Source organism: Agelaius phoeniceus, chromosome 5 (assembly GCF_051311805.1).
Source record: "Agelaius phoeniceus isolate bAgePho1 chromosome 5, bAgePho1.hap1, whole genome shotgun sequence".
Lineage (NCBI taxonomy): Eukaryota > Metazoa > Chordata > Aves > Passeriformes > Icteridae > Agelaius > Agelaius phoeniceus.
Genome location: NC_135269.1, coordinates 73,633,376 through 73,660,745, shown reverse-complemented (window position 1 = coordinate 73,660,745; position 27,370 = coordinate 73,633,376). Strand labels below are relative to the sequence as shown.

Sequence of the window (27,370 nt, the reverse complement as noted above, 5' to 3'; positions counted from 1 at the left end):
GGAGGCCCTGGGGGTCCTGTGAGGGCCACGGGGCTGGAGACAGAGCCGGGGGGCCAGGGGGGCCATGGGACCCGTGTGGAGGTGGTGCTGCCGGTACCAGTGGGTGCCGCCAGTACCAGTGGGTGCTCCCGGTACCAGTGGGTGCTCCCGGTACCGGTGGGCCCTGGTGGGTGCCAGGGGTCCCGGCAGGGCTGGCAATGCCGGCACTGCAGCCCCCGGAGCTCCACGCCCAGGCACCTCCTGCTGCTCGGCAGCACCCCCCGAGTCCCTTCCCCACTCTGGGGCCGCCATCCCAGAACCACAGAACCACAGAATCCCAGGATCCCTGGGGCTGGAAAAGCCCTCCCAGCCCATCCAGTCCCAGCTGTGCCCGATGCCCACCTTGTCCCCAGCCCAGAGCCCCGAGTGCCACCTCCAGGAATTCCTGGGACACCAACAGGGATGGGCACCCCAAAGCTCCCTGGGCAGCCCCTGCCAAGCCTGGCTGCTGCCATCGTGCCCCCCTCTGCTGTGGCCCCCCAGGCCCTGCGCTGTGTCCCCCCCTCCACAGCCCCCCAGCCTCAGTGACTGCAGCTCCACAGGGGAGCACCTGGGGAGGGACAGGGGGAGGGACAGGGGTCCCTCTGTGGGGTGTCTGTCCCCTGGGCCACCACCCTGTGGCACCCATTTGGGGGTGCCCCTCCGTGGGGATGCCCAGTACAGCACCAGCAGAGCTGGCCTGACCCAGTACAGCCCAGTACGGCCCAGTATGGCACTGTTGAGCCCAGTATGGCACTGTTGAGCCCAGTACAGCCTGGTACAGTACGACCAGACTCAGTACAACCCAAGAGGACACAGTACAATCCCGTGGCACAATACAGTGCAGTACAGCCCAGTGTGGTCCAGTACAAAGCCATAGAGCCCAGGACAAACCAGTACAGGCCAGTACAAACCAGTACAGTACAGGCCTATATTATCCAGTACAGCCCAGTAAAACATGGGCTGGGGGTTCAGCCCACCCCATCCCCCTGTTCCTCCCTGGCCCGTCCCTGAGCCCCCCTGGCCCCATCTCTGCCCCAGAGCTGGACAGACCCCCAGAGTGCCCCAGGGCACCCCCAGGGTGGGCACCCCACACACGCACCCCCCCCAGGGGCACAGCCTGGACGTGCCCCCCTCCCCCTGACTGAGCTCCCCCTTCCCTGAGGGTCCCCAGTGCTACAGTGAGGTCCCTGCTCCGGCCTTTATAGGCGCCCCCAGCCCGGGGGGGCCCTGTAATCCCCCCCTAAGCAGCTTCTGCTCATCCTTCCTGTTCCCCGGGGGTGCCACAGGCTGGGGGAGGGAAAGAGGGGGGAGGGAGGGCAGGAAATGCTGGGAGTGTTTGGGACCCCAAACTGACCCCCCATCAATGACCCCTGGCACTGCACCCCCAAAATGAACAGCCCCTCTCAGACACCCCACCTCAAGCAGTGCCCCCCAAGCTTCTCCCCCACCCTTTGATACCCCCAGACTCCCCCCCTCACCTGGGGTCTCCCCAGCACAGGGATCCCCCAAGCCCAGAACTGGGGACAATCACTTGAGGGGGGAGACACCTGGGGGGCACCCGGGGGTGTGGGGTGGGGGGCAGCGGGTGGGGGGGCTCATGAGGGAAACCCCGAGCTCTTCCCAAGGCATCCAGGGCTGGGCCATCCTGGGGGACTGGGATCAAGGCTGGAGACACCTGGGGACACCTGGGGACACCTGGCCATGCTGGGGGTGACCAGGACAGAGCTTGGGGACCCCTGGGGCACACTGAGGACCCTGATGGGATCAGGACTAAGGTTGGGGACCTCTGGCCATTGTGTTGGGATCGAGACTTGGGCTTGGGAACACCTGGGGACACCTGAACACCTCAGAAGGAAAAGGACCAAGCTTGGAGACCCCTGGGGACCCTCCCCATACCCAGATGTTGGGGGGAGCCCTCCTGCCCCCCCCCAAATCCTCCAGAGCACCGGCAATCGGCTCGAGCCGGCTCAGGGGGCCGATTAGGGGCTGAGCCCGGTTTAGCCCACCCTAATCCCCAAGTTTGGCCGGGCTGAGCCCTGATCCCCCTTAAGCAGCTTTGGGGGCGCAGGGTATATCAGGGGGGTGGGCGCCCCCCCCGGCACCGCCGCCATGGACGAGGAAGAGTTCTACCTGTTCAAGAACCAGTCGTCGGTGGGGCCCTGGGATGGGCCCCAGTACCACATCGCGCCCATGTGGGCCTTCTACCTGCAGACCATCTTCATGGGGCTGGTGTTCGTGGCGGGCACCCCCCTGAATGCCATCGTCCTCATCGTCACCATCAAGTACAAGAAGCTGCGGCAGCCGCTCAACTACATCCTGGTGAACATCTCCGTCAGCGGCCTCATGTGCTGCGTCTTCTGCATCTTCACCGTCTTCGTGGCCAGCTCCCAGGGATACTTTGTCTTCGGGAAGCACATGTGTGCCTTTGAGGGCTTTGCAGGGGCCACCGGAGGTACGAGGGGAGCGTGGGGGCGCTCAGGCTGCTGCGGCCAGAGATGATGGAGTGACCACTGAGGGCTACTGCGGCCAGAGGTGGCCACAGTGATCTCCAACAGGGGCTGAGGGAGTTGGGGTGACCACCATGGTCTGGTGGGGCTCAAGGTATCGTTGACCACCACATTCTGCTAAGGCTTTAGGAGTTGGGGTGGCCCCCACGGGCTGCTGGGGTGCAGGCATTGGGGTGACCTTCTGGGCCTTTAGGAGTTCACCACTGTAGTCTGGTGGGACCATAGGAGTCAGGGTGACCAATAGGTCTAGTAGAGCTGGAGGTGGGGGTGCCCATCATGTTCTTCTGGGGCTGGGGAGGTTGGGGTGATCATTGTGGTCTGGTGGGGCTGAAGGTGGCAAAATGGGTAAGGGCCATGGGTAGGGTTGAGCCCTGTGATCTGCTGTGGCTGGAGGAGCTGGGGTGACCACTGAGGCCTGAAGGGAGGGGTGACCACTACGTTCTGCTGGGGTCACAGGACGTGGGGTGACCCAGGGGCCTGTGGGGCTTTGGGAATTGGGGTGACCCCTAGCCCTGGTGGCCACGGGCGGTTGTGTGAGGCCAGTGGTGGCCCTGTTTCCCCAGGGCTGGTGACAGGGTGGTCCTTGGCCTTCCTGGCCTTCGAGCGCTACATCGTCATCTGCAAACCCTTCGGCAACTTCCGCTTCAACTCGCGCCACGCGCTGCTGGTGGTGGCGGCCACCTGGATCATCGGCGTCGGCGTCGCCATCCCGCCCTTCTTTGGCTGGAGCAGGTGGGACACGGGGCCTGGGGGCGGAACAGGGAGGCAAGGGGGGCTCGTGGGGGAGCCGTGGGGGTGCCAGGTGAGTGCCTGAGGCACCTGAAGTGCCACGGGGCGCTGTGGGGGCACCGGGGGGTGCCCCACGGTGCAGAGCGGGGGCTGAGCACAGGTCTGCAGGTACATCCCCGAGGGGCTGCAGTGCTCCTGCGGCCCTGACTGGTACACGGTGGGCACCAAGTACAAGAGCGAGTACTACACCTGGTTCCTCTTCATCTTCTGCTTCATCGTCCCCCTCTCCCTCATCATCTTCTCCTACTCCCAGCTGCTCAGCGCCCTGCGGGCCGTGAGTCCCGGAGGCACGGGGGGCACTGGGGTCAGGCACAGCTGTGGCTGAGAGCAAGGGATGGAGGGTGGAGAGGGGTTGGGGGGCAGGAGGGAGGGAGGGAACAGGGATGGAGAGGTGGAGAATTGACTGTGAGCAGGGAGGGCAGGATGGGGAGCAGGAGGGAGGGAGAGGTGACTGGAGGGATGAAGGGATGCAGGAAGGGAGGGGAGGTTACTTGGACAGAAGGTTGGGCAGGAGCACAGGCAGGAGGGTGGGCAGGGGGGCAGACAGGCACACAGGCAGGGGTCGGGGGCTGCACAGGGGATGGGCAGGGGTCAGGAGCCCGGGCAGGGGCCCGGCAGCCTGGGCAGGCCCAAGGTGTCCCTGTCGCTGGGCAGGTGGCGGCGCAGCAGCAGGAGTCGGCCACGACACAGAAGGCGGAGCGGGAGGTGTCGCGCATGGTCGTGGTCATGGTGGGCTCCTTCTGCATGTGCTACGTGCCCTACGCGGCGCTGGCCATGTACATGGTGAACAACCGCGAGCACGGCATCGACCTGCGCCTCGTCACCATCCCTGCCTTCTTCTCCAAGAGCTCCTGCGTCTACAACCCCATCATCTACTGCTTCATGAACAAACAGGTGACACCAGCGACCCCGGCACAGAGACACGGGGAGGGGGACACCCAGGGACACCTGGTGATGGGGGCACCCAGGGCTGCCCAAGGATATCTGAGGACCTGGGACACTCAGGGAGACCCAAGCACGGGGAACACTCAGGGATACCTGTGTGAGGGGACACCTCAGGACACTCAGATAAGGGGATGACATTGGCAAGGGGGCACAGAGAAGACAGGGACACCCCAGGACATTGGGGCAGCGGGGACATGCAGGAGTGCCCAAGGACCAGGGGCAGGGGGGCCAGGGACACCTGGGGATGGCACATCCAGGAGCACTTGCATGGCTGGGGGTACAGTGACCCCAGGGACAGGAGATGGGGCCAGTGTGGCATCTGAGGGTGTGAGGACAGTGCCAGGGCCGGACACAGGATCGGTGGGACCCCCAGGCTGAGCTGTCCCCTCTCCTGTGACCCCGTGTCGCCCGTGTCCCCGCAGTTCCGCGCCTGCATCATGGAGACGGTGTGCGGGCGGCCCATGACAGACGACTCCGAGGTGTCCAGCTCGGCCCAGCGCACCGAGGTCTCCTCCGTGTCCTCCAGCCAGGTCGGCCCCAGCTGAGGGGCTCCGGCACCGCCCCAGCCCCCGGGACCCCCGGCTGCCTCCCAGCTCTCCCCCAGCTGCCCCCCATGGGGCTGGCTCTGCTCTGGGGGCCGGGGGCCCCGGCCAGCCTAGGATGTAGCGCGGGTGGGACAATAAACCATGGCCGCGGTCTGAGCGCAACCAACGGGGACCCCTGAGCACCTGGGACCTGAGGGACAGGGCACCCATGGCACGGGCAGCCAGGGACCCGTGGGACAGGGCACCCATGGCACGGGTGTCCAGGGACCCACTGAGCACCTGGCACCTGAGGGACAGGGAACCCATGGCATGGGCACCCACGGCATGGGCACCCAGGGACCTGCTGAGCACCTGGGACCTGTGGGATGGGGCACCCAGGGGCACCGTGCCCCACTGCAGGGTGGCAATGGGAGAGCTGGGGCTGGCTGTGCTGCACAGTGGGATGGGATGGAGGCCTTGGTGGAGCTGTGCCCCATGGCTGGGTGGGATGGGGGTCCCAGGGGTGGCTGTGCCCCACTGCAGGGTGGGACAAGTCCTGGGAGTGGCTGTGCCCCACGGCAGGGACAGAGGGTGGGTCCCAGGGGAAACTGTGCCCCACGGTGGGGCAGGATGGGTCCCGGAGGTGGCTGTGCTCCATGGTGGTGCCATGGTGGGACCCTGCTCCCTTGTCCCCCTTCAGGCCTCACACACGGGAAGGGCAGGGAGGTGGGATGGTGCTACCCTCTCCATCTGTGGGGCTGGAGTGGGACCTAAGGGCCCCCATCTGCAGGGCTGAGCTCCCCATCCATGGGGCTGGGGCTGGGCCCCCCCTCTGTGGGGTGGGGGTGGGAATGAGGCCCACCATCCATGGGGCTGGATTCCCTCTGTGGGGCTGAGCCCCCCAAGCCCCAGGGGCAGAACTCCCACAGGCCTCGTGTGTCCCCACATCCCCAGCCAGTTCCCCCCCTCCCCAAACCCATCTGGCTCAGTCCAAGGGGGCTCTCCCAGATCCTGGTTTAGGGGGAAACAGGGAACTGGGGTCCGTCCCCCTCGGCCCATCGGGGGGTGAACAGTTTTATTGAGTTCCAACCGATCCGGATCCCTTCAATCAGCCCGAGGAGAAAACCGAGGAATAAACCCGGAGGAGGTGAAAAATCCATGTTTGGAGTTGTCACAGGGGCCCAAATCCTCGCGGATGGGAGCTGGGAGATGTTAGGAGAGGGGCTGCTGCAGGGCTGGGTGGCTGCACCAGAGGCTTTCCCAGGGTTCCAAACATCACTTCTGCTGTCCCAAATCATCCCTGGTGTCCCAAACCAACCCCGACATTCCTTGATCGCCCCAGCATTCCCAGATTCCCAAGCCCTGCATGGGGCCATATTCCCGACCCACTTACCACTGGATTTAGGGAGGGGAGGAAAAGGAGAGGTAGAAAGAGGAGGAGGAGATGGAAGGATCCGGTCAGCCCTTGGAAACCTTTGGGAAAGGATTTAAGGGAAAACCTGGGAATTTGGAGATGGCCCGGCCCAATTCCACGCAGCTCTGGTGGCTGCAGGGGGACAAACAACACAGAAGAGAGAAAACCTCGGGAATTGTCCCAGAGCGGGGTGGGATGAGGCCCTCCCCCAGGGTTTGGGGGATTCAAGGCACTTGGAGCGGGGCTGGGGGGAGGGGTCTCGCCCAGATCCCAGGGGGCAGCGACAGGGGAGGAGGGTCCAACCTCCCTGGGGTCACCTCCAGGTCACCCCCTGGGCCCTGCTGCTGCTCTGACGGTTTTTGGGGCTTCAATGTTCACTTTTCATTCCAATTTCACATCACTGTTTCCACTTAATCCAATTTCACTTATTTGGTTCCAATTCCATTTCAAGTTCAATTTTCAACTTTGATTTCAATGTTTAATTCCAATTCCATTTTTAATTAAAATTTCAGCCCAATTCAAATTCCAATTTTAATTCCAATTTCAACTTTAATTCCAATTCCAATTCTAATTTTTATTCCAACTGCAATTCCAACCCCAATCCCTCTGTGAATTTCCCACTCCCCCCCAGGCCCCCGGGCCCCGCAGCCCCGGGCAGCCCCGTCGCTGCCCCCGCGCCAGGGAAGCTGTCCCCACACGTGGTAAAACCAAAACATACAAAAATAACCCAAAAGTCGTTAAAATCCGGGGAAAACCCACAACAAGACGAGCCCCAGGTGCCGGGGGAGTGTGGCTTTCCCGAGCCCCGTCCCCGGGAGCCGGGATGGGGTTTCCTCCGCAGAGGAGCGGCCTCGGCCAGGGACAGAGCCCACGAGCGCTGCCGGCTCGAGCCTAGAACTCGTCGTGCCGCACCAGCGCCTCCCCGAAGTCCGTGGCCTGGCTGCCCACGAACAGGTCTGACTTGTCCACGATCTCCTCCCGCGTCAGCTTCCCGTCCTGCAGGGAACGCCACATCCCGCTATCTCCCCATCCCGCAGGGAACGCCACATCCCGCTGTCTCCCCATCCCAGAGGGAACACCACATCCCGCTATCTCCCCATCCCGCAGGGAACGCCACATCCCGCTATCTCCCCATCCCGCAGGGAACGCCACATCCCGCTATCTCCCCATCCCGCAGGGAACGCCACATCCCGCTATCTCCCCATCCCGCAGGGAACGCCACATCCCGCTATCTCCCCATCCCGCAGGGAACGCCACATCCCGCTATCTCCCCATCCCGCAGGGAACGCCACATCCCGCTATCTCCCCATCCCGCAGGGAATGCCACATCCCGCTATCTCCCCATCTCACAGGGAACGCCACATCCCGCTATCTCCCCATCCCACAGGGAACGCCACATCCCGCTGTCTCCCCATCCAGCTATCTCACTATCCCGCTATCTCCCCATCCCGCAGGGAACGCCACATCCCGCTATCTCCCCATCCCACAGGGAACACCACATCCCGCTATCTCCCCATCCCACTGTCTCCCCATCCCGCCGTCTCCCCATCCCGCCGTCTCCCCATCCCGCCGTCTCCCCACTCCTCCTCCCGCTCCCCAAATCCCCCCAGAGCTGCTGGCCCACCTTGTCCTGGTCGGACTCATAGACGAGGTGCCGGGCCTCAGCCTCGGCGTGGTCGTAGTCTGAGGGCAGGATCCAATCCTTGGTCTCCTCCTTGTCCATCTTCCCATCCCGGTTCTTGTCCCGGAACTCCACAAACTGTTCCCGCTCCGTCTTCACCCACTCAGGCTCATCAGCATCACCGTCCTGGCTGTACATGTCACCTGGGGGGACAGCAGCATTAGCATCAGCCCCACGGTCCTGTCCCCATCCCAAGGATTGACCCAAAGCCTTGAGTTCCCTAAAGCTATCCCCAAAACCCCAAAGCACCATCTGGGTCATGATTTCACCCAAAAATCCTCGGTGGAGGCCTAGGGGCAGGTGGAAGTTGAGAGAGAGAAGAACATTCTGTGAGGGGGAGGACTGGGAAGGACACGGCAGCAGTGGCTCCCACGGGACGGGGACACTGAGGGGACATGGACAGGACATGGAGCAGCAGCACCAGCGTCTCACCAATGTACTCCTCCAGGTCAATGAAACCATCGCCATTCTTGTCAATGTCCTCCATGGTTTCCTGCAAGAAGATGCCGGCGTGAGCCGGGCCCAAGGTGCCCCTCAGTGACCACCCGCCACCAGAGCTTCCCAAAGGGCCTCTGCGCCAGCCCCACCTGCACAACGATGTCCTTCATGTAGTCGTACTCCTCGGGGTGCAGGAAGGCCGTGAACTCCTCCTTGGTGGCAGCCAGGTCCCCATCCTTGTCGGCCATCTTGAAGCGCCGCTCATCCCGCACCATCATCTGTTTGTAGTTGAAGCCATCATCAGGATCTGGATCGTCTGGGGAGCACAGGGAGCACCCGGGTCAGCTCGGGCACGGCGAGCACCCGTAACCACCAACACAGCCTCAACCAACTCAACAGTCTCAGCTCAACCTCCTCTACTGAACCTCAGCTTCCTCTCAACTTCAACCTCAGACAACTTTGATCTCCCCAACCCAACCTCAACCTTCACCCCAACCCAACCTCAACCTCCCTCACTCAACCTCCTGAACACAACCTTCTCATCCTCAACTTCCTCAATGCAACCTCAACATCCTCCACCCAACCTCAAACTCAACTCAACTTCCTCCCTCTCAGCACAACCTCACGATGCTTTGCCAGCAAAAGCTCAATTGCAGCCACCCCTTCTCTGCCACGCCCACTCCCAGGAGGAGCTGCGGAAGCCCTGGGACCATGACATTCCCAGGGAGGGGCCCCAAAAGACAGGCCTTGGGGGCTTTGGCCGGCACGGCCAGAGGCTCAACGGGAACTATTTTGGGAGGGGAATGTGTAAGGGGATCTGACTCACTGCTGGCAGTGGCAGGGCCAGCAGGCACCGGCCGGGTGGGACTGCGGGGCACGCGTGGCCGCCTGGCACAGCCCTGCCAGCAGCAGGACAGGGGTTACAGACACAGCAGTGTCCAGCAGCCCTGGAGAACGTGGATCCTGGGGGACACTGCCACGCTCTGCTTGAGTTAAACCTGAGCCAGGCCCCATCTAACAAGAAGGTCCCAAAGCTCCTGTGTCCCTGCTCTATTACCTGAGGCAAAAGGCAGGCATTGAGGAGCCTGGGATTAAGGGGCTCTGGAGCATCCATAAAATATCCAAAGATTCTTACTTTAAGGCAGCTCTAGGGCTGAATGAACCCCAAATTGCCCATTCTGTTCCCACGGTTTTGCCTTGAGAAGCAGCATAGCCTCGAACAAGGAAACCTTCAGGACCAGCGCCATTAACAGATGATTCCTTAATTGCTGTTGGGCTAATTAATGGGTTTGATGGGGGAGTGGGGGGGGGGGGGGGGGCAGATGGGTTAAAAAGGGTTAAACCCTCCCAAAGCCCCCAAAGTTACTTCCTGCCTTGGTCCCTGGGCTGGGAGAGGTCTGGGGGAGCAGGGGGTTTTGCTCAGAGTATGGCAGCAAAGCCACAAACTCAACCCTCCATCTTGTGTCCTGGTCTTGGATCCCACCATGGGATTGAGGAATTAACAAAAATAGGAGTGGTGATGATGATGATGATAATATTCTGATTTTGAAGGGAGTTTCAAAGGAATTTCCAGTCTCAGATGAAGCTCTTGGACGTTTATCAGTTGATATTCCCTGCTTCCCAGGACTCCCCCCAGCAGAACCCCACACTGCTCCGTGACACTTCTGGGGGCCACCCAGTGACTCATCCTGGTGTGTAATTAATTAATTAATTAATAAAACCACTCCCAGCACCTCATTTTGCTGACAAAACACATTCTGGACCCTCCAAGGCAGCCAAGGGCAATGCCTGGCCCCATGCATCGCCTGGCCCCATGCATCCCTTGGCCACGGGTCAACACTCAGGAGGCACTTCCAGAGGCATTCCAGCCCCACTCTGGCCAGGGAGGGGAGCGAGGAGAAGACAGGGGAACATTTGAGCAGCAAGGAGCTGTGGAAAAGTAATTCCTGCCGAGAGGAGCCGGAGCCAGAGCGTGAGGCAGGATCCTCCCGGCGCTCCGTAAGGACACAAGTATGTGGGAGCAGCAGGAGCGGAGGCTGCACCAGGGCCTGCCAGGGGCACGCAGCCTCCGGGGCTGCTCCAGCTCTGGAACCGGCCGTGCCGGGGGCTGGGCACTCCCCACACCCTGCCAGACTGCAGGGTAACTGCTCCTCCAGCTCATCAAGGGGGCTCTGTTCATGCAGGGCTCTCTCACTAGGGCTTTTCCTCGTGAATGCTCACACTTTTCCCTATCCAACACCTGCAGGTCCAAAATGCCACCCCAGACCCCTCAAACTGGGCTCAACCCTTCCCAGGAGCTCTCTGCCCCTTCCAGGCTGGATTCACACAGGCAGATCAGCCCAGAAACCCGTGGCAAAGGGAGCTTTGGGAGGTGCTGCCCCAGCCCAGGGGTGTCACAGGGCCCTCCCTGGCCACCAGCACAGCAAATCCAGATCCTCCCCAATCCCAAGGGAGATGGATGAGCCTCCTGTGCAGCGGCTCCCCCTCTGCACATCCCGCGGAGCAGTTTGACTATTTTTGGCAATATTTAGGAAATTAGAGTGGATTCGACACTCCAGAGCTGCAGCTCCTCCGCTGGGCCAGCCTACAGTGCTGGAGGCCAGAGCTGGCACAGGGCTTGACGGTTTATGGTTTTAACCCCAAAAGAGCTGCTGCTTCCCTCAGTCCCAGGGATGTCTGAGGCCATGCCTCACTACTGGCCCAGCACCTGTCCCAAAATCCCTGAGCTCTGGGGTCTAAAACTGCTCCCAGGACAAGGGAAAGCAACTGAAATCTCTGCTAGTGGTTTGTTGGGTTTAGGGATGCAGTGGACACACCAAGGTGGCTCCACAGCTGCAGATCAGTGCATTCCACCTGCTGGTCCCAAATTCCCCCACAAAGCAGGAATTCCAAAGGGCTGGAAACCGCCATTCCCACATGCCATTCATCCCAAAATCACCTGGATTCAACCCAGAGATGCATTTGTCACCAGGAACATTAATAATGCCCAAGTGTGGCTGCAGAGGGGAAACTGAGGGTGTGGGGTGTGTAAACTTTCCGTTGGGGAGATTTCCATGTATTTTGGGTTCTTTTCCTTGGATTTCTCTTTGCTAATGCCACCAGGAGGTCAATTTGTAGAGTTTTAGAGGTTTCAAAGTGTAACATATTGGGGACATCTGCTCCAGCTGGCCCCATGTACACCAAGGCCACATCCTACATCATATTCCTGTGCTTACCCCAGGGGACAAATCCATCTCAGGTCAGCCAAACGCCAGCCCAGCACCACCCCACACTCTCAACCACAACTTCCTCTGGGCCTCCCCAATCCAGGTCCCAAACTCCCCCTCCACAACCCTGTCTGGATCCACGTCCATCCTGCCAACCATCACTCCATGAGCCCATCCCAGTCCCTGACCACCACTGACCACTGTGCCCTGAGCCCATCCCAGTCCCTGACCACCACTGACCACTGTGCCCTGAGCCCACCCTGATCCCTGACCACCCCACTGACCCTCAGTGACCCAAAGCAGAGCAGGACGTCCCAGCTGCTGGCTCCAGGAAAGGCCCAAGCCAAGAGCCAGGACCTACCCAGGATATATCCATAGGTGGCATTTTTATACTCCTCCCAGGAAACAAGCCCGTCCTCATTGAGGTCGTGGCCCTTCCACTGGCGCTCCACATCCTCGTAAATCCAGCGCTTTTGGGCAAACTTGATCCAGGCCTTCAGCTCCTCCACTGTCACAAACCCATCTCCATCCTCGTCTATTTTCCCTACAATCTTCCTGTGGGAAACACAGAGAAATGCATCAAAAGTTAAAAAAAATGAGAGATTAGGAAGGAGGGAATAGGAAGGGGCAGAGGGGGCAAGTTGAGGTCATTACAGAACTTGGGAATTCAACCATTTGGAGAGTTTATCCTTAAAAAGCAACATATGGTTCAGCTGCCAAAACTTTGGCTCAGACACGAAAATCCCTGGCTTGGCCACTTTTGGACTACTCAGGTTCTGGTTTCTTCAGAAATTCTGAGTTTTAGGGGAAAAGCTTCATTTTAAGCCCCAGGGAAAGACCCATCCATGAGTCCTTTGACCAAGATGGTGCAGGTGATGAGTACAGACCCATATTTGTATTAAAAATGGGAATATCGGCTCTGCCTCTCCTGGTGATGCCAGGAGAAAGTTTGAGGTGGTTATGAAATTTTCAAATTCAACCATTTGAAAAGTTTATCTTTACAACCAACATTTTGGGTTAGCTGCCGAAAAGCAAGGTCAGCTGCCGAAACTCTGTTTTGGACACAGAAAACACTGGCTCAGACATGGAAATCACCAGCTTGGCCACTCTCAAACTACTCAGGTTGTGGTTCCTTCAGGAATTACGAGTTTTAGGGGAAAACCTTCCCTGTTAAACCTTAGGAAAGCTCCATCTGCACGTCCTCCCGCCTCGCCGGCGCCGGGCAAGGAGCAGGGACGCACATTTCTGCTAAAGCCAGGAGGTTTGGGGAAGTTTGGGGAGGTTTGGGGAAGTTTGGCTCTGCGGGAGGAGCGGGAGCCGCCCAAGCCCAGCGGAGCAGAGCAGCCCCGGTGCCGGGCCGGGCAGACACCGGAGCCGCAGCCCCGGAGCCGCGTGCCTCCGTTATTTTTAGCAGCAGCTGTAGGAAAGGCCGGCAGGAATGCGGGACCCAGGGGCAGATGGAGCCGGGGGGTGGGGGCTGCTTGATCCGCAGCAGCGCTCGCTCCCCGGAGCACTCCCAGCTCTGTGCTGGGGACGTTTTGGGCTCCTCGGATGAAAATCACGGATAACAGTCCCAAAATCCTTTGTCTGGTGAAGCAGGATCCTGTTTTTTTTCCTCTAACATGAAGGTTTAACGGAAAACAGGTCAGGAATCCTGAGCTCCAGCCCAGGTATTTAAGGAATTTTAGACAGGTGGAAAACACAGAATTTTAAATTTTAGATTGCCGCTAGGACTATTAATTCCAAATATATTGACGCAAAGGGAAAACTGGGCACCGGAGCCACCCATGCTCACACCCAGGTTTCCGTGTTTCAGAATTGCCTCGGTCTAGGAAAACCAGGAATTCCTCTGTGGCACAAAGGATGTTCCTGGCAATGAGAAGCTGGAGAGAGACTGGAAGAACAAAGGGAAAATGTGGAATTTAGTTCTGACAGCGAGAGGCCAGAGTGGGGGCAGTGGGCAGGGCTTGGAGACCTGAGTGATTTTAAAGAGAAATACATAAAATAAATATGTAAATATAAAAAAATAGCTCATCAATAGCACCCAAATTTATGCACACGTATGTAAAATATTATAGAAATATTTCAGAATTTTATACATCAATGTGCAAAGCGTCCCTTCCGATATTTCTGATCAAACACAGAAATATGCAAAATGTCACATAAATATTCAAAATCTTCCGTATAAACATATAACAAATCAATATTATAAAATTCTGCATAGAACTATGTATATGTTTAATATCCATGTGGATAGTTACTATCCATGTAACTATCCACATGGATATTAAACATTTGTCCATGTAAATATATAAACCACAAATAAAGCTCTCAAATCCTTCCTAATTCAGGGAAAAATTCTGTGTTTCTGTCTCCCAAGAAGGTACACCACTAGCAAGGGGATTTATTAGGGAAAATCCCTGGAATGGAGGACCAGAGCCGGCAGGGATTGATGGCCAGGCAGTTTTTCCAGGGCAGTTTCTACAGGGTTAATTAGGGAACAGCTTCCCAGGGAAGTCAAACCCTCTCGAGTGCTCAGGAAGCTCCCAAACCTCCTCCCCACCCCGGTCTGGGGGCTGGCACCAGCTGCTCACGGCTGCTTTCCCAGGGCAGCAGCCACCAAACGCTTCCACTCTGCCAAGGGCCCGTCCTGCCCCCAGCAAGGGCAGGCAGCAGATGTTGGCGAGAGCAGCAGCTGCTCCCCGTTCCCACTGCCCGGTCCCATTCTCACTGCTCGCTCCAAGGGACCAGCACTGCCGGGACACACGGACACATCGACCAGGGCAGGCACCGGGCAGCAGCTGCTCCCCGTTCCCACTGCCCGGTCCCGTTCCCACTGCCCGCTCCAAAGGACAGGGACACACCGACCAACCGACCGACCGGGGCAGGCACCGGGCAGCGCTCCCAAGCCGCGGCCCCAGGGCAGGAGGGGAGGGAGCCGAGGCGGAGCTGCCGCAGGAAAAGCGGCCCCTGCTGCAGCACAGCCCCGCTGGGGCACAGAGCTCACAAAACCCCCCGAGATAAGGGGTTTACGGGAGGCCCTGGGCTCGGGATGGCCGGAGCTGCCCCACAGACAGCCCTGGGCTGTTTGTATGCAGGGCAGTAAATCCCCCGTGGAAAGGCGTTCCGGGTAACGCGGCAGAACAATGGGATTGAGCCGTGACGGGCTCTGGGATTGCAGCCCTGGCATCAAGAGAGGCCGGGGGGGGCCCAGCTTCCCTCCCATCTGATGCTGCTCCAGGGGCATCGAGGCACTCCCTCTGATTGTGCCAGGTGGCAAAAAAGGAGGCAAAAAGTCTCCTGGATCCTGTATTTTGGAACTTATGCAGCGACCAGGGCCTGGCTCCAAAGGATCAAGGGGTTTCCCAGTTTAAATTGTCCCTGGAGGGAGGAAATTCCCTCTGGCCACGAAGTGCTGGAGGAGAGGCCAGCACCTCCTTCCCACTGGGGGCCTGGACGACCCATAGGGATGGATGGAACCTGGCACCCCCTGCCCTGCACATCCCGCTGTGGGAATTGGCTCACTCTGGAGGTGTCCCCAGCACCCACATGTGGTTGAGCTTTCCTGTCCCATCAGGGAGCACCATTCCCAGAAAACAGCCCAAAATTCACTATGGGCTGTGGTAGGTGCTGCTCCAGCAGCAGAGCAAGGTTGGGATGCTTGGCTGAAAAAATCAAGTCTGACTAAAAAAGGGGGAGAGAATCAGGTGGAATCTTGGGAAGGGATTCCTGGCTGGGAGGGTGGGCAGGCCCTGGCACAGGGTGCCCAGAGCAGCTGGGGCTGCCCCTGCATCCCTGGCAGTGCCCCAGGCCAGGCTGGACACTGGGGCTGGAGCAGCCTGGGACAGTGGGAGGTGTCCCTGCTATGGTGGGGGTGGCACTGGAGGGGATTTGGGGTCCCTTCCCACCCAGCCATTCCATGAAAGCCCAGCCAAAGGCACCCAGTTCCAGGGTGACTGGAGCCCAGCACCCTGAGGATGTCCTGAGCTCCCCGGGGAGCCTCTGTCCTCCAGGCCCCCCCACCCCGCTGGAGCCTGCAGGTCCCAGGTTTGAGCCACCCTGAGCCCCAGAACAACTGCGGCAGCAGCTGCTGGGGGGCACCCGGCCCTGCACAGCTCCCAGAACCATCCTGGGCCAGATCCCAGGGGAGGCACGGCCGGATCCCAGGGGAGGCACGGCCAGATCCCAGGGGAGGCATGGCCAGATCCCAGGGGAGGCACGGCCGGATCCCAGGGGAGGCACGGCCAGATCCCAGGGGAGGCATGGCCAGATCCCAGGGGAGGCACGGCCGGATCCCAGGGGAGGCACGGCCAGATCCCAGGGGAGGCATGGCCGGATCCCAGGGGAGGCACGGCCGGATCCCAGGGGAGGCACGGCCGGATCCCAGGGGAGGCACGGCCATCCTGCATCTGAGTAGAGGCATGGCTATCCTGGATCTGAGGGCAGGCATGGCCATCCTGGATCTGAGGGGAGATGTTGGACGGGGAATCTCCATACAGGCTCTGTTTTTCCAACTCCCAACCAACCTCCAACTGAGAAACACCAGTGATCCCAGGGGCTCCAGAGGCACCCAGAGAACAGGGAGCGAGCACAGCACAGTGCAGAACCCCCCTGTCTGCTCTGGAGTGTTGGGGAATGCCGGGCACAGGAAATGGCTCCGGGTGACTTTTTGGGGGATTCCCGCAGGGGAGCGTGCCCGTGTGTGCCCTCCCGCTCCGGGCAGGGCGGGGATGCTGTCCTTACCCCAGGCGCTCCTTGCTCTCCTCCGGGGTGAGCTGGTCGAAGCTCTTGGCCTCGTCGGCGCCCAGGAAGGCGTCGTGGTCGTAGTCGAAGCTCTGGGCGTCGTCGTGCTCGCGGGCGCTGAGCGGGGCCTCGCGCACCACACGCTCCTTGCGCTCCGTGGGCTTGGCCGAGCCGCACAGCGCCCACACGCCCACGCACAGCAGCAGCCGCGGGAACCGCATCGTGCCGGGCCTGCCTGCGGGAACAGGGACAGCGCCGTGGGACAGGGACACCAGGACGGGGACAGGAACACTGCCCTGGGACAGGGGCTGGGGACAGGGACACTGCCATGGGACAGGGACACTGGGACAGGGACAGCGCCGTGGGACAGGGACACCGGGACGGGGACACTGGGACGGGGACACTGCCCTGGGACAGGGGCTGGGGACAGGAACACTGCCGTGGGACAGGGACACTGGGACAGGGACAGCGCCGTGGGACAGGGACACCGGGACGGGGACACTGCCCTGGGACAGGGGCTGGGGACAGGAACACTGCCATGGGACAGGGACACTGGGACAGGGACAGCGCCGTGGGACAGGGACACCGGGACGGGGACACTGGGACGGGGACACTGCCCTGGGACAGGGGCTGGGGACAGGAACACTGCCGTGGGACAGGGACACTGGGACAGGGACAGCGCCGTGGGACAGGGACACCGGGACGGGGACACTGCCCTGGGACAGGGGCTGGGGACAGGAACACTGCCATGGGACAGGGACACTGGGACAGGGACAGCGCCGTGGGACAGGGACACCGGGACGGGGACACTGGGATGGGGACACTGCCCTGGGACAGGGGCTGGGGACAGGAACACTGCCGTGGGACAGGGACACTGGGACAGGGACAGCGCCGTGGGACAGGGGCTGGGGACAGGGACACTGCCGTGGGACAGGGACACTGGGACAGGGACACTGCTGTGGGACAGGGACACCATGATGGGACAGAGACCAGGGGACAGGGACACTGCCATGGGACAGAGACACCGGGACAGGGACACTGCCGTGGGACAGGGACACTGGGACAGGGACATCGCCATGGGATGGCTTGTTTGGGAAGAATAGGGTTTAGGGCCAGTTATCTTGGAAAAATTGGGGATGAGGGCAAGTTATCTGGGAGAAATGGGGATTAGAGCATGTTATTGGGGAAAAAAACAGATTAATAATAATACAGATTATGGGAGCAAAAGTGATTAATTAATCCAAATGATCTGGATGAAATTATAAATATGGATTGTCTGGGCAAAGATGATGATTTAATGCAGACTGTCTGGGAAAAATGGGGAATTACTGCACGTTATTTGGGAAAATGGAGAACTAGTGCAGATTTGTGTGGGCACAAATGACTAATAAATGCAAATTATAGGGGAAAATGATGAATATTCTCAGGTCAAATTGATCAACTGATCCTAATTATCAGGGCACTGTAATGAACTGATATGGGTTATCTGGGCAAAAGTGATTCACTGACATGGATTATCAGGGCACAGGCATTCATTAACACAGATTATCGGGGCACAGGGATTAATTAACCCAGATTATCGGGCACAGGGAATTTCCAGCCCCGTGCACGTGGGCAATGTCCCGTTTCCCCAGAGCTGCTCCCGACCCCATCCCAGAGCCCCTCCGAGCGGCAGCTGGGCTGGGAAGGGATCCAGGGGTGGGGAAAGGGGTCCTGGAGGGAAGAAAGGAAGGAAGGAAGGAAGGAAGTGGATCCAGATGGAGGAATGAAGGACGTGCACACCCCAGCTCTGCCCCCACATCCCCTCCCCAGCCCTGGTGCTCCCCAGACCCACTGCAGGTGAATCCTCCCCCACACCGGGACTGCCTGGACAAACCACCCAAAAGGGCCTGGGATCCATGGCAGCTCTGGAGGGATTCCAGAGGCTCATCCCTTTAGACCCCAGCAGAAACTCAGGTGTTCCCCATGCTCGTCACTGAGATCCCATCTAAGATCCCATCTTAGATCCAGGTGCTCCCCATCCTGATCTCTAAATTTCAATCCAGGTATTCATCATCCTGGTGTATTTAGCCTTAAATTTTAATCAAGATATTTCTGGGTTTTAACTCTTTCATTCTAAATTTAATCCAGATAGTCACCACCCAGAGCTCTTAAATGCAAATTTATTTCAATATATTCCTCATCCCTATTGCTTTAGCTTAAATTTAAACCCAAGATATTCCCCATCCTTACCCCTTTAAATTTACATCCAGGTCTTCCCCATCCAGAGCTCTTAAACATAAATGTAAACCCAGGTATTGCCATTCCTTATCTCTTAAAGTCTGTGGTTTAAAATCCCCTTTAGCCTGAACCTCAGCCCTTTAACCTGAACTCTCACCAAGGAGTTCTGCCCTAGGAGTGACCCCAGAATGACCAGGAGTGACCTGGGACTGGTCCCACGTCAAACCAAGGCACTGGTGGCAGGACATGGGGGAAAGGACGTGGAAAAGCCCTTTCCTTCCTGTTTTTGAATGAGGATTTATCAGACCATTCAGAAAATCCACAAGCTTTAATTCCTTGGAAGTGGGGGAGGACAGGGCAGGGTGAGGGGAAAAAGTCACTATTTTAGTGTTTCTGGGGAGAAGAAACCTGCCAGGAGGGAAAGCCAGTGCCAGGTGTACGTGGAGCTCTGCATAACCCTGTCCTGAGGAGCTGCCTCCTGCTCCCCCTGGGTATCCCTGTCCCAGGAGCTGACTCCTCCTCCTCTGGGTATCCCTGACTCCTGCTCCCCCTGGGTATTCCTGAGGAGCTGCCTCCTGCTCCTCTGGGTATCCCTGTCCCAGGAGCTGCCTCCTGCTCCTCTGGGTATCCCCATCCCCAGGAGCTGATTCCTGCTCCTCTGGGCACATCCCAGCAGCCAGGGCCAGCCCAGCCCCGTGCTGATCCCAGGATCAGCCCAGCCTGGAGCACAGAGTGATCTGGAGCGGGTCAAACAGCCCGATGTTATCTGCCAGTGTCCACACAGAGCCCAGAGGCACTTGGAAGTGATCAAAGAGGGACAACCCCAGCTCCGGGCAGTGCCAGGAAAGGTGCTCAGAGACACCAAAACCCACAAACCACAGTTATCCATAAAGAATTCTCCAGGAAAACCTGGCAGCACCAGCAGCTCCTGCTGACCAAGGGATGGGCCCTGGACTCCCTGTGGGGATCCCAAGCTGAGGGAAAGCAGAGCCCGTCTCGTCCCAAAGGGCCTTTGGCAGAGGATCCCTCTCCTCCCGGATAAAGGGTCTCTGGGTGAGCCGCAGGGAAGTCGGGAGCAGGAACCGGGGGGGGAATATGTGGGGGTCAGAATGGGGGCCCAGACCCTCAGCTGGGGAGGAACTCGGGATTCCAGCAGGGCTAGGTGGGATACTGACGGAGGATATTGAGATTCCAAGAATATTGATGGAGAAACTCGGGGTCCCAGGTGGGTTTGATGGGCTGTTGATGGAGGAACTTGGGATTCCAGGTGGGTTTGCTGAAATATTGATGGAAAAACCCAGAATTCCCATTGAGTTTGCTTGGATACTGACAGAGGAATTCAGGATCCTGCACTGGGCTTGTAACTGTGGTGACATTTAGAGGAAACTGATGGGAAGAAGCCCCTCACATTTCCCATGTGGGAGGCCAACAGGACGCCATAAAGCCCCCCACGGGCAACACAATTTGTTCAGGTTTGGGAATCAGCCTGCTTCTGCTTTTCACGGGATGGATCCCATTGGAGCAGCCAGGGAACAATTAACTGGGACCCCAGGGTGCCACCCCGGGGCACGGCAAGGGGAAAAGGATGCACGGATGTGGGGGAGACACGGAGCCAAAACCAATCCCGGGGCAGAAACGGGCTGGTCCTGCTCCAAACCAGCCCCAGCGTTTGGGGTCACCGAGAGCTGCGGGAGAGGAGCACGGGCAGGGGTGGCACCGCCTCGGCCCAGAGCCCCCGCGCGGGGAAGCACCGAGGGTCCCACGGCCCGTTATCCCGGTGTCCCGAGGGTCCCACAGCCCGTTATCCCGGGGGTCCCACGGCCCTTTATTCCGGTGTCCCGGGGGTCCCACGGCCCTTTATTCCGGTGTCCCGGGGGTCCCACGGCCCTTTATTCCGGGGGTCCCACAGCCCGCTATCCCGGTGTCCCGGGGTCCCACAGCCCGTTATCCCGGCGGATAACGCCCCGGGGCAGGCGATGGATTCCCGCGGGCCGGTCCCGCCCTGGTCGTGAGATGCAGAGACTCCGTCCCCAGGACCGGCGGTCCCGACCGGCCCAGCCCACCCGCCCTGGGCCCGATCTCGGGCGGCCCTGGAACTCGGCACCACACAGCGGGACGGGCCGCAGGAATTGCGGACGCGGCGGCGCCGCCGCTCCCGCCCGTTCCCATGGAGACCGGGCCCGGCGCTGCCGCCGCCGCGTTACCGCCACACCGCAGCGGCCCTGCAGCGCCGCTCCCGCCGCTTCCCCGCGCCCCAGGCCCCGGCCCCGGCCTCGGTGCCCATCCCGGTCCCTTCCCGTCCCTCACCGTCCCCTCCGCCGCCGCCGCTGCCGCCGCCGCTCCGCGCACCGGAAGTCGGCGCCGCGCCACGCCGCACGGCCCCCCGCGCGCCCTCCCCGCCCACCAATCACGGGAGGGCCACGCCTCTTCCCCCGCGCCGATGCGCGCTCCGATTGGTCTTTTCTGCCGCCACTCCGCCCCTCTGCCCGCCCCCGCCTCGCGCCCCGCCCCCCGCGCCCTCCTACGGCCCCGCTCCCTCCGGCCCCGCCCACCCCGCCGGGGCCGGGGGCGCTGATTGGCTGGAAAGCGCCACGTCCTCAGGCGCGCGCCGGCCGCCGGCCCCGCCCACTGGGGCGCCCCGCGCCGCACTGCGCACGCGCACGCGGGAATTGCAGAGTCACGTGTGCGGGAAAGGCGGGAAAGGCGAGGCGGGGCTGGGGTAGTGGGGGTGAGTGTGTACCCTTGGTCACCCCCTGGTCAGTGCCTGGCCACCCCCTGGTCACTGTCTGATCACCCCTGGTCAGTGCCTGGCCACCCCTTGTTCACGCCCTGGTTACTCCCTGGTCACTACTTGGTCACCCCTGGTCACCTCTCTGGTCAGTGCCTGATCACTGCCTGATCACCTTCTGGTCACCCCCTGCTCACCCCTGGTCATTCCTGGCCTCTCCTGGTCACCCCTGATCAGTGCCTGGCCACTCCTGGTTACTGCCTGGTGTCCACCTTGTCAGTGCCTGGTCACTCCTGATCACCCCCTGGTCACTGCCTGGTCACCCCGGTCACCCCCTGGTCACCCCGGTCACCCCCTGGTCACCCCCTAGTCACTCCTGGTCACTCCCAGCCTTTCCCAGCTGGTCAGTGGGCCCAGTGGAAGGGATGGGCTGCCGTGGAGCTGCAAACTCAGTTACAGAGACCCCTGGGCAGGACCTGCTGGGGTCACTGAGCCAGATACCAGCTCTACGCTGACCCCACAGTGCAGGGAAATCCCACTGTGCAAAGCACAGAGCAGGCACGGAGGGGACAGAGCAGGCACGGAGGGGACAGAGTAGGCACAGTGGGGACAGAGCAGTCCTGCAGCAGTCCATCAGCTCAGCCCTGTGCAGACCTGTGTCATTTCAGGGCTGAGGCTGGCTGGGCCCTGTGACAAACCCACTGCAGGCATTCAGCCCCACTTCAAAGACATCAGCACCCACCCCCTCACCCGTGGAACTGTTTGTGAAGACATGAGCGTACACCTTTCCCATCACCAACAATCCCAGCCTGTGCATCCCTGGCAGCGCTGCCCAAACACTCCTGGAGCTCTGGGGCTGTGCCCGTTCCCTGGGGAGCCTGGGCAGTGCCCAGCACCCCCTGGAATAGAGCCTTTCCTGATGTCCATGCTGTCCCTCCCCTGGCACAGCTCCAGCTGTTCCCTTCATCCTGAAGTGTTTATCCTGCTGGGCTGGGCAGTTTGTCCAGAAAGATCTGGAAAGAGACAGAGCTGAAACATCTTAAACTTCAAGGAAGATGTCAAGGGTCTGGAGCCCCAGGAGGGCTGAGGGAGCTGGGCAGGGGCTGAGCCTGGAGCAAAGGAGGCTCAGGGGGGCCCTTGTGGCTCTGCACAAGTCCCTGCCAGGAGGGCACAGCCGGGGGGGCCGGGCTGTGCTCCAGGGAACAGGGACAGGAGCAGAGGGAACGGCCTCAGGCTGGGCCAGGGCAGCTCAGGGGGGAATCAGCAGGAATTTCCCCATGGAAAGGGCTCAGGCCTTGGCAGGGGCTGCCCAGGGAACTTTGGAGTGCCTGAGTGCCCATCCCTGTAGGTGTCCAAGGAATTCTTGGATGTGGCACTCAGGGCTCTGGGCTGGGGACAAGGTGAGGATGGGGCACAGCTGGGATTGGATGGGCTGGGAGGGCTTTTCCAACCTCAGTGATTCTGAGATTCTGGAAAAGCTTTACTGAGATCCAAAATTATTTGTTCTGTTTTCCTTGGATCAGCTCAGGAGGACCTTGTGGTACAAGGTAAGGAAGTTTGGCAATCAGGATGTTCTCTGGGGGCTGCAGCCTTCTCAATACCTCCCAGAGGAATCCATTCCAAGGTTGTAAGGGCGCCAAAGGGACACCAACAGGACTGGAGCTTGCAGCTTGTGCCTCTGGGCCATCTTGAAAACTGGGATAACTCTTGCCAGTTTACAGTTGATTTTGGTTGGAAAAACGTCCATGACCATTGAGTTTCCCCAGCACTGCCAAGGCCACAACTGCCCCTGTCCCCGGGTGCCACTCCACACGGCTCTGAAATCCCAACAGGGATGGGCACTCTATCCCTGTGCCAGGGCTGCACAGCCCTTTCCAGGAGGAATTTCCCCCCAATCCCCCCTGAGCTGCCCTGGCCCAGCCTGAGGCCGTTCCCTCTGCTCCTGTCCCTGTTCCCTGGAGCACAGCCCGACCCCCCCGGCTGTGCCCTCCTGGCAGGGACTTGTGCAGAGCCACAAGGGCCCCCTGAGCCTCCTTTGCTCCAGCCTCAGCCCCTGCCCATCCCCATTCCCTGGACACTCTGGCCCCTCTCTCCACGCTCCCAGCCACACTCCGGCCGTGCCCCAAGCCATGACCACATCATCCCAAAATATCCCCGGGCTCCGCGTCCGCAGTGACGGCCCGGCTATAAATACACTCGCTGCGGTGCCCAGGCTCCCTGCACACGGTGTGACCCCATCGGCAGGGAATGTCCCCAGGGCCCCGGTCCCGCTTTACGGGCTCCCAGCAGCGTCAGGCTCTATTCTCTCAGCGCTGCCCCTGCTCCGTGACACATCGGGGGCTGAGGTCAGCGCCGGAGCAGCCCCCGCACACTGACACACTGCGGGGAAAGCAGCAGCGCTACAGCCTCGGCTTCCAGCGCCGTGATTCATCCGCCCCGCAGAAATGCCTAAATTAGGGCAGCGGGAGCATCCCGGGGCTGCGGCTCTCCTCTCCCGGGGAGCCGGGCCGGGCAGAGGCTCCCTCCAGCAGATATTTACAGTCAGTGAGATAATTCCATAATTCCAGCCTCGCCGGGAGCGCTGCCAGCGCTGACACTCGGGCACGGCCCCGCAGTGAAGTCACGGGCTGAAAAAGCGCAGCCCAGAATTCCTTGGAAAACCGCCCACTGTGTTTTTCCCCTCGTTAAATCTCCCTTGGTGCTGGAAGCGCACAGTCTGGAGAGCAAAATGGTCCCAGATATGGGGAACAGGCACTGAAAGCATGAGATTTTTATCTTATTAAAAAAATACATCTCAGGGGTTGAGATGGTGAACAAAGGGCAGCTCAGGAAGGTTGAAATATTTAAATTTTTATTAACATGTAAGTTAAGGGGGTTTAGTTGGGTTTTTTTAAAAAATGGTTTGAGAGTAATTTTGGGTTTGTTTTTTTGTTTGGTTTTTTTTGGTTTTTTTTTTTGTTTGTTTGTTTGTTTTTTGTTTTTTTTTGTTTTTTTTAACAAAACTGCCTTAGGAGGTTGAAATGTGAGGGCTTTTTTGAGTGAAGTACGGTTTGGAGTTGGGCACTGGGAGGCTCTGGGGTGGGCACTTGTGCCCAGTCCCAGGGACACAGAGCAGCTCCCGGTGTCCTGGCCATGGCCCAGCAATGCCCACAAAAACCCAGAGGACTGAGGGGAGTCTGAGGCTCTTTCTGTGCCCTCCATCAGCTTTCCCCATGGCAGGGACCATTCTCCTCTTCCCCCACAGCCTCGTCTGACCATTCCTGGGGAGGCAAATCCCACTTGATCCACCCACCTTTTGAGTGCACAGCTGCCTTTTCTCATGTTAGCTGAGCCCGGAGCTCTCTGCTGCCCTGGGAGTGATTTATTGCATTTCCTTACGGAAGTGCTCGTGGAAATCCCTTTTCCTCCCCTTCCAGAGGAGCTGAATGACCTCTGAGATCCAATTCCCTCTGGAATCCCTTTTTTTCACACCTCACACCATTCCCATTGTTTCTTCTTTCAGTTCTTCCAGGTTTTCAGTCTTTTAAAGCCATTGACAAGTTGCAGCTGGATCTTCTTCTCTGCCTGTATTTAGCATAAGGCAAAGCCCACTCCCAATTCCTGTTTTCCTGTCTTGACCTCCCCAGTCCCTCAATCCCGCTGGTTTTGCCCAAACTGTGGACATTTAGGGGTTTCTCTGCTCAGACAGCACTGACAGACAACGTTTCCCTCCCCCAATGGTCTTGTCCCACTCCCAGCTGTCGGTGAGAGCAGATCCCAAATTGGGTAAAAATTCTGATTTTAACACACTTCCCAGCTGGGTATTTATTAGTGGGACCTTCAGACACTTCCAAATCCCAGAATTTAGGAACGCATGTTATTTATTAGCCAGCTTTTTGGCTGCAGCCATGTTTGCCTCATTGTCACAGACGCCAGCCAGCAAAGCTCCAGGGAGGATTACCTCGGGATTTGGGCAAGGGAGAGGGAATTTTATTGGTCTGCCTATTATTGATCCCCTCCGCCCACCACAGCCACCACGGGGCCCTGGACACAGACTCCACACCGGCTTCCCCTCTGTGAATTCCATGACAAACCCCTGGGGCACGAGCTGGGATGGTCTGGGAAGAGACAAAACACGAGGAATATGAGAACAGCCCCTGGAGGTCCCAGAGTCTCTGTGAGGATGGGAAACCTGTGCTTGAAATGTGGGGAAAAGAGGATATATGGAAATGTTTTAGCAATCTGGGAGGGTGTGGATGAGGGTGTGCATAGTCCAGGTCCAGCACACAGACCTGCAGTGGGAGAATTTGTATGGAAGGGACAGAGAAGCAGGGATGGAGAAGCTGGGATGCAGAACCTCCATCAAGGAGGCCGCCTGGAAGGTGTATCCCGACGGGAAAGGCTGACTCGTGCTCTGCTTCAGTTTCCCTCAGCCCATGGGAAGGAAGGTGGTGTCAGGAAACCAAACCACAGAGCTGTTCCCAGCTTCTTCCAATGGCTCATTCCCCATCCATCCATCCATCCATCCATCCATCCATCCATCCATCCATCCATCCATCCATCCCAATGCTCTGGTGCCTTGGTGTGACTCTCCGTGTGACCCGCTGTGGGCATGGGGCATTCCTTTACAGCCTCATCCCACACTCCAGAGCTCAGCCCCACGGCTGGGTTCAGCCCAATCCCACAGAACCCAGCCCAGGCCTGGGCCCAATCCCAATCCCACAGAACCCAGAGCTGGGCCTGGCCCCACATGGTGCTGCCTGGGCACTGTCCCCAGGCCCTGTCCCTGGGCACTGTCCCTGGGTACCGTCCCCAAGAACTGTCCCCTGGTCCTGTCCGCAGGCACCATCCCCGGACCCTGTCCTTGGGCACTGTCCCTGGGCACCATCCCCGGGCTCTGTCCCCGGGCTCTGTCCCCAGGCTCCGTTCCCTGGTCTGGTCCCCAGGCTCTGTCCCTGGGCACAGTTCCCGGGCCCTGTCCCTGGGCTCTGTCCCCAGGCACTGTCCCTGGGCACCATCCCTGGGCTGTGTCCTCAGGCTCCGTTCCCGGACCCTGTCCTTGGACTCTGTCCCCGGGCTGGCACCGCCGTGACCCCTGGGGACGGGCAGCGGCTCTGAAGGGCCCCGGGCTCCACGGGCGGGGCCGGGCGTGCCCGGGGAAGCCCAAAGGCCGCTGCCAAACGGGACGAGGGCAGCCGGGCTCGGGTGGCTGTGGGTGCCCCGCGGAGCAGGGGACGGGCGCCGTGAGGGAGGAGCAGGAATCCCGCGGCCGGGGGAGCTCGGGAGCGAGGCGGCGGTGGGAGGACGGTGGCCGAGGAATGCCCCGGCTAATCCTCCTGCCCGCCGCCGGCTATTTAGGGAAGAACGGAGGAGGCCGCGCTCAGCCCTGGCTCCGCTCCCGCTCCCGCCGGCTGGATCCAGGCCCGCGCCCCCTCCCGCGGCCGCTCCGGGCCGGGCCGGGCTCGGCCGGGCTGCCCCGGGCCGGGCTGGGCTCGCGGAGCCCCGGCCGGAGCGGCACCGGGCCCGGGGAGCGGAGGCTGCTGCCGGGGCCGGCCGCGTGTGCCCGGGCCGGGCGCTGGGAGCCGTGATCTCAGGGAGCAGCAATGCGGGGGCGCTGCCAGCCCGGCTGCCGGCAGCGCCAGCCCCGAAATGTCCTTGTCCCGGCACGGCGCTGTCCCCTGCGGCTCACCCGGCATTGTCCTGCCAGCCCGGGACAGCGCCGCTGGCCCCCGGCACCGGGCTCCGGGCAACATCGGCGGTACCCGTGCGGCTCCGCGCACCTCGGGCGTGTTTTGAGGAAGAAAGGAGGTTTTTGTTCCTGGTGAGGCTATGGCCAGACCTCCCGCTCCCCTCTGTGCACCCCAAAATGACGTGGGTGTCTCTGAGCCCCACGCTCCCGCTGGATGCACAGCCCGAACTCCAAGCGGCTGGATTTGGGAGCTCCCGGGATCCCGGGGCTGCGGGGAGGCGGCAGCTCCCAGCCCCGCGGCTTTCTCCGCCCTCCTCTCCCGCCGCAGGATGACAGATGGAGGTCAAAGATGACACCATCAGCGTTGAATTTTCCCAGCTCTCTTCACTTACTCGGCCTTTCATTGGGAGAGCTTCAGCCAAAAAGGAGAAACTGTACCGGGGAATTCCTGGTTCCAGAGCAGCCAAATTTAATCAAAACCACTTC

General features: G+C 60.1%; 2 protein-coding genes across 3 annotated transcripts; one reads left to right on the top strand and one right to left on the bottom strand.

Annotated features, from left to right (window-relative positions):
• The first annotated feature begins 2,130 nt into the window (after nucleotides 1–2,130).
• Nucleotides 2,131–4,807, top strand: OPN1SW (opsin 1, short wave sensitive). The gene is made up of 5 exons (XM_054631213.2): nucleotides 2,131–2,473; nucleotides 3,092–3,260; nucleotides 3,426–3,591; nucleotides 3,972–4,211; nucleotides 4,685–4,807. Exons 1-5 carry the CDS (start codon nucleotides 2,131–2,133, stop codon nucleotides 4,805–4,807), a joined length of 1,041 nt encoding a protein of 346 aa, XP_054487188.1.
• A 1,014-nt stretch (nucleotides 4,808–5,821) lies between these two features.
• On the bottom strand, nucleotides 5,822–20,914 carry CALU (calumenin). Of its 2 annotated transcripts, none has more exons than XM_054631380.2 (7): nucleotides 20,796–20,914; nucleotides 16,269–16,503; nucleotides 11,887–12,080; nucleotides 8,469–8,635; nucleotides 8,314–8,374; nucleotides 7,825–8,024; nucleotides 5,822–7,196 (listed from the first exon to the last, which is right to left on the bottom strand). In XM_054631380.2, the coding sequence occupies exons 2-7, from the start codon at nucleotides 16,487–16,489 to the stop codon at nucleotides 7,092–7,094; spliced, it is 948 nt and encodes a 315-aa protein (XP_054487355.1). In that variant the 5' UTR covers nucleotides 16,490–16,503; nucleotides 20,796–20,914; the 3' UTR covers nucleotides 5,822–7,091. The 2 variants fall into 2 exon arrangements, with proteins under 2 accessions (XP_054487355.1, XP_077035470.1); XM_077179355.1 differs by having other exon boundaries at nucleotides 16,269–16,499; nucleotides 20,796–20,888.
• Between the last annotated feature and the right edge of the window lie 6,456 nt (nucleotides 20,915–27,370).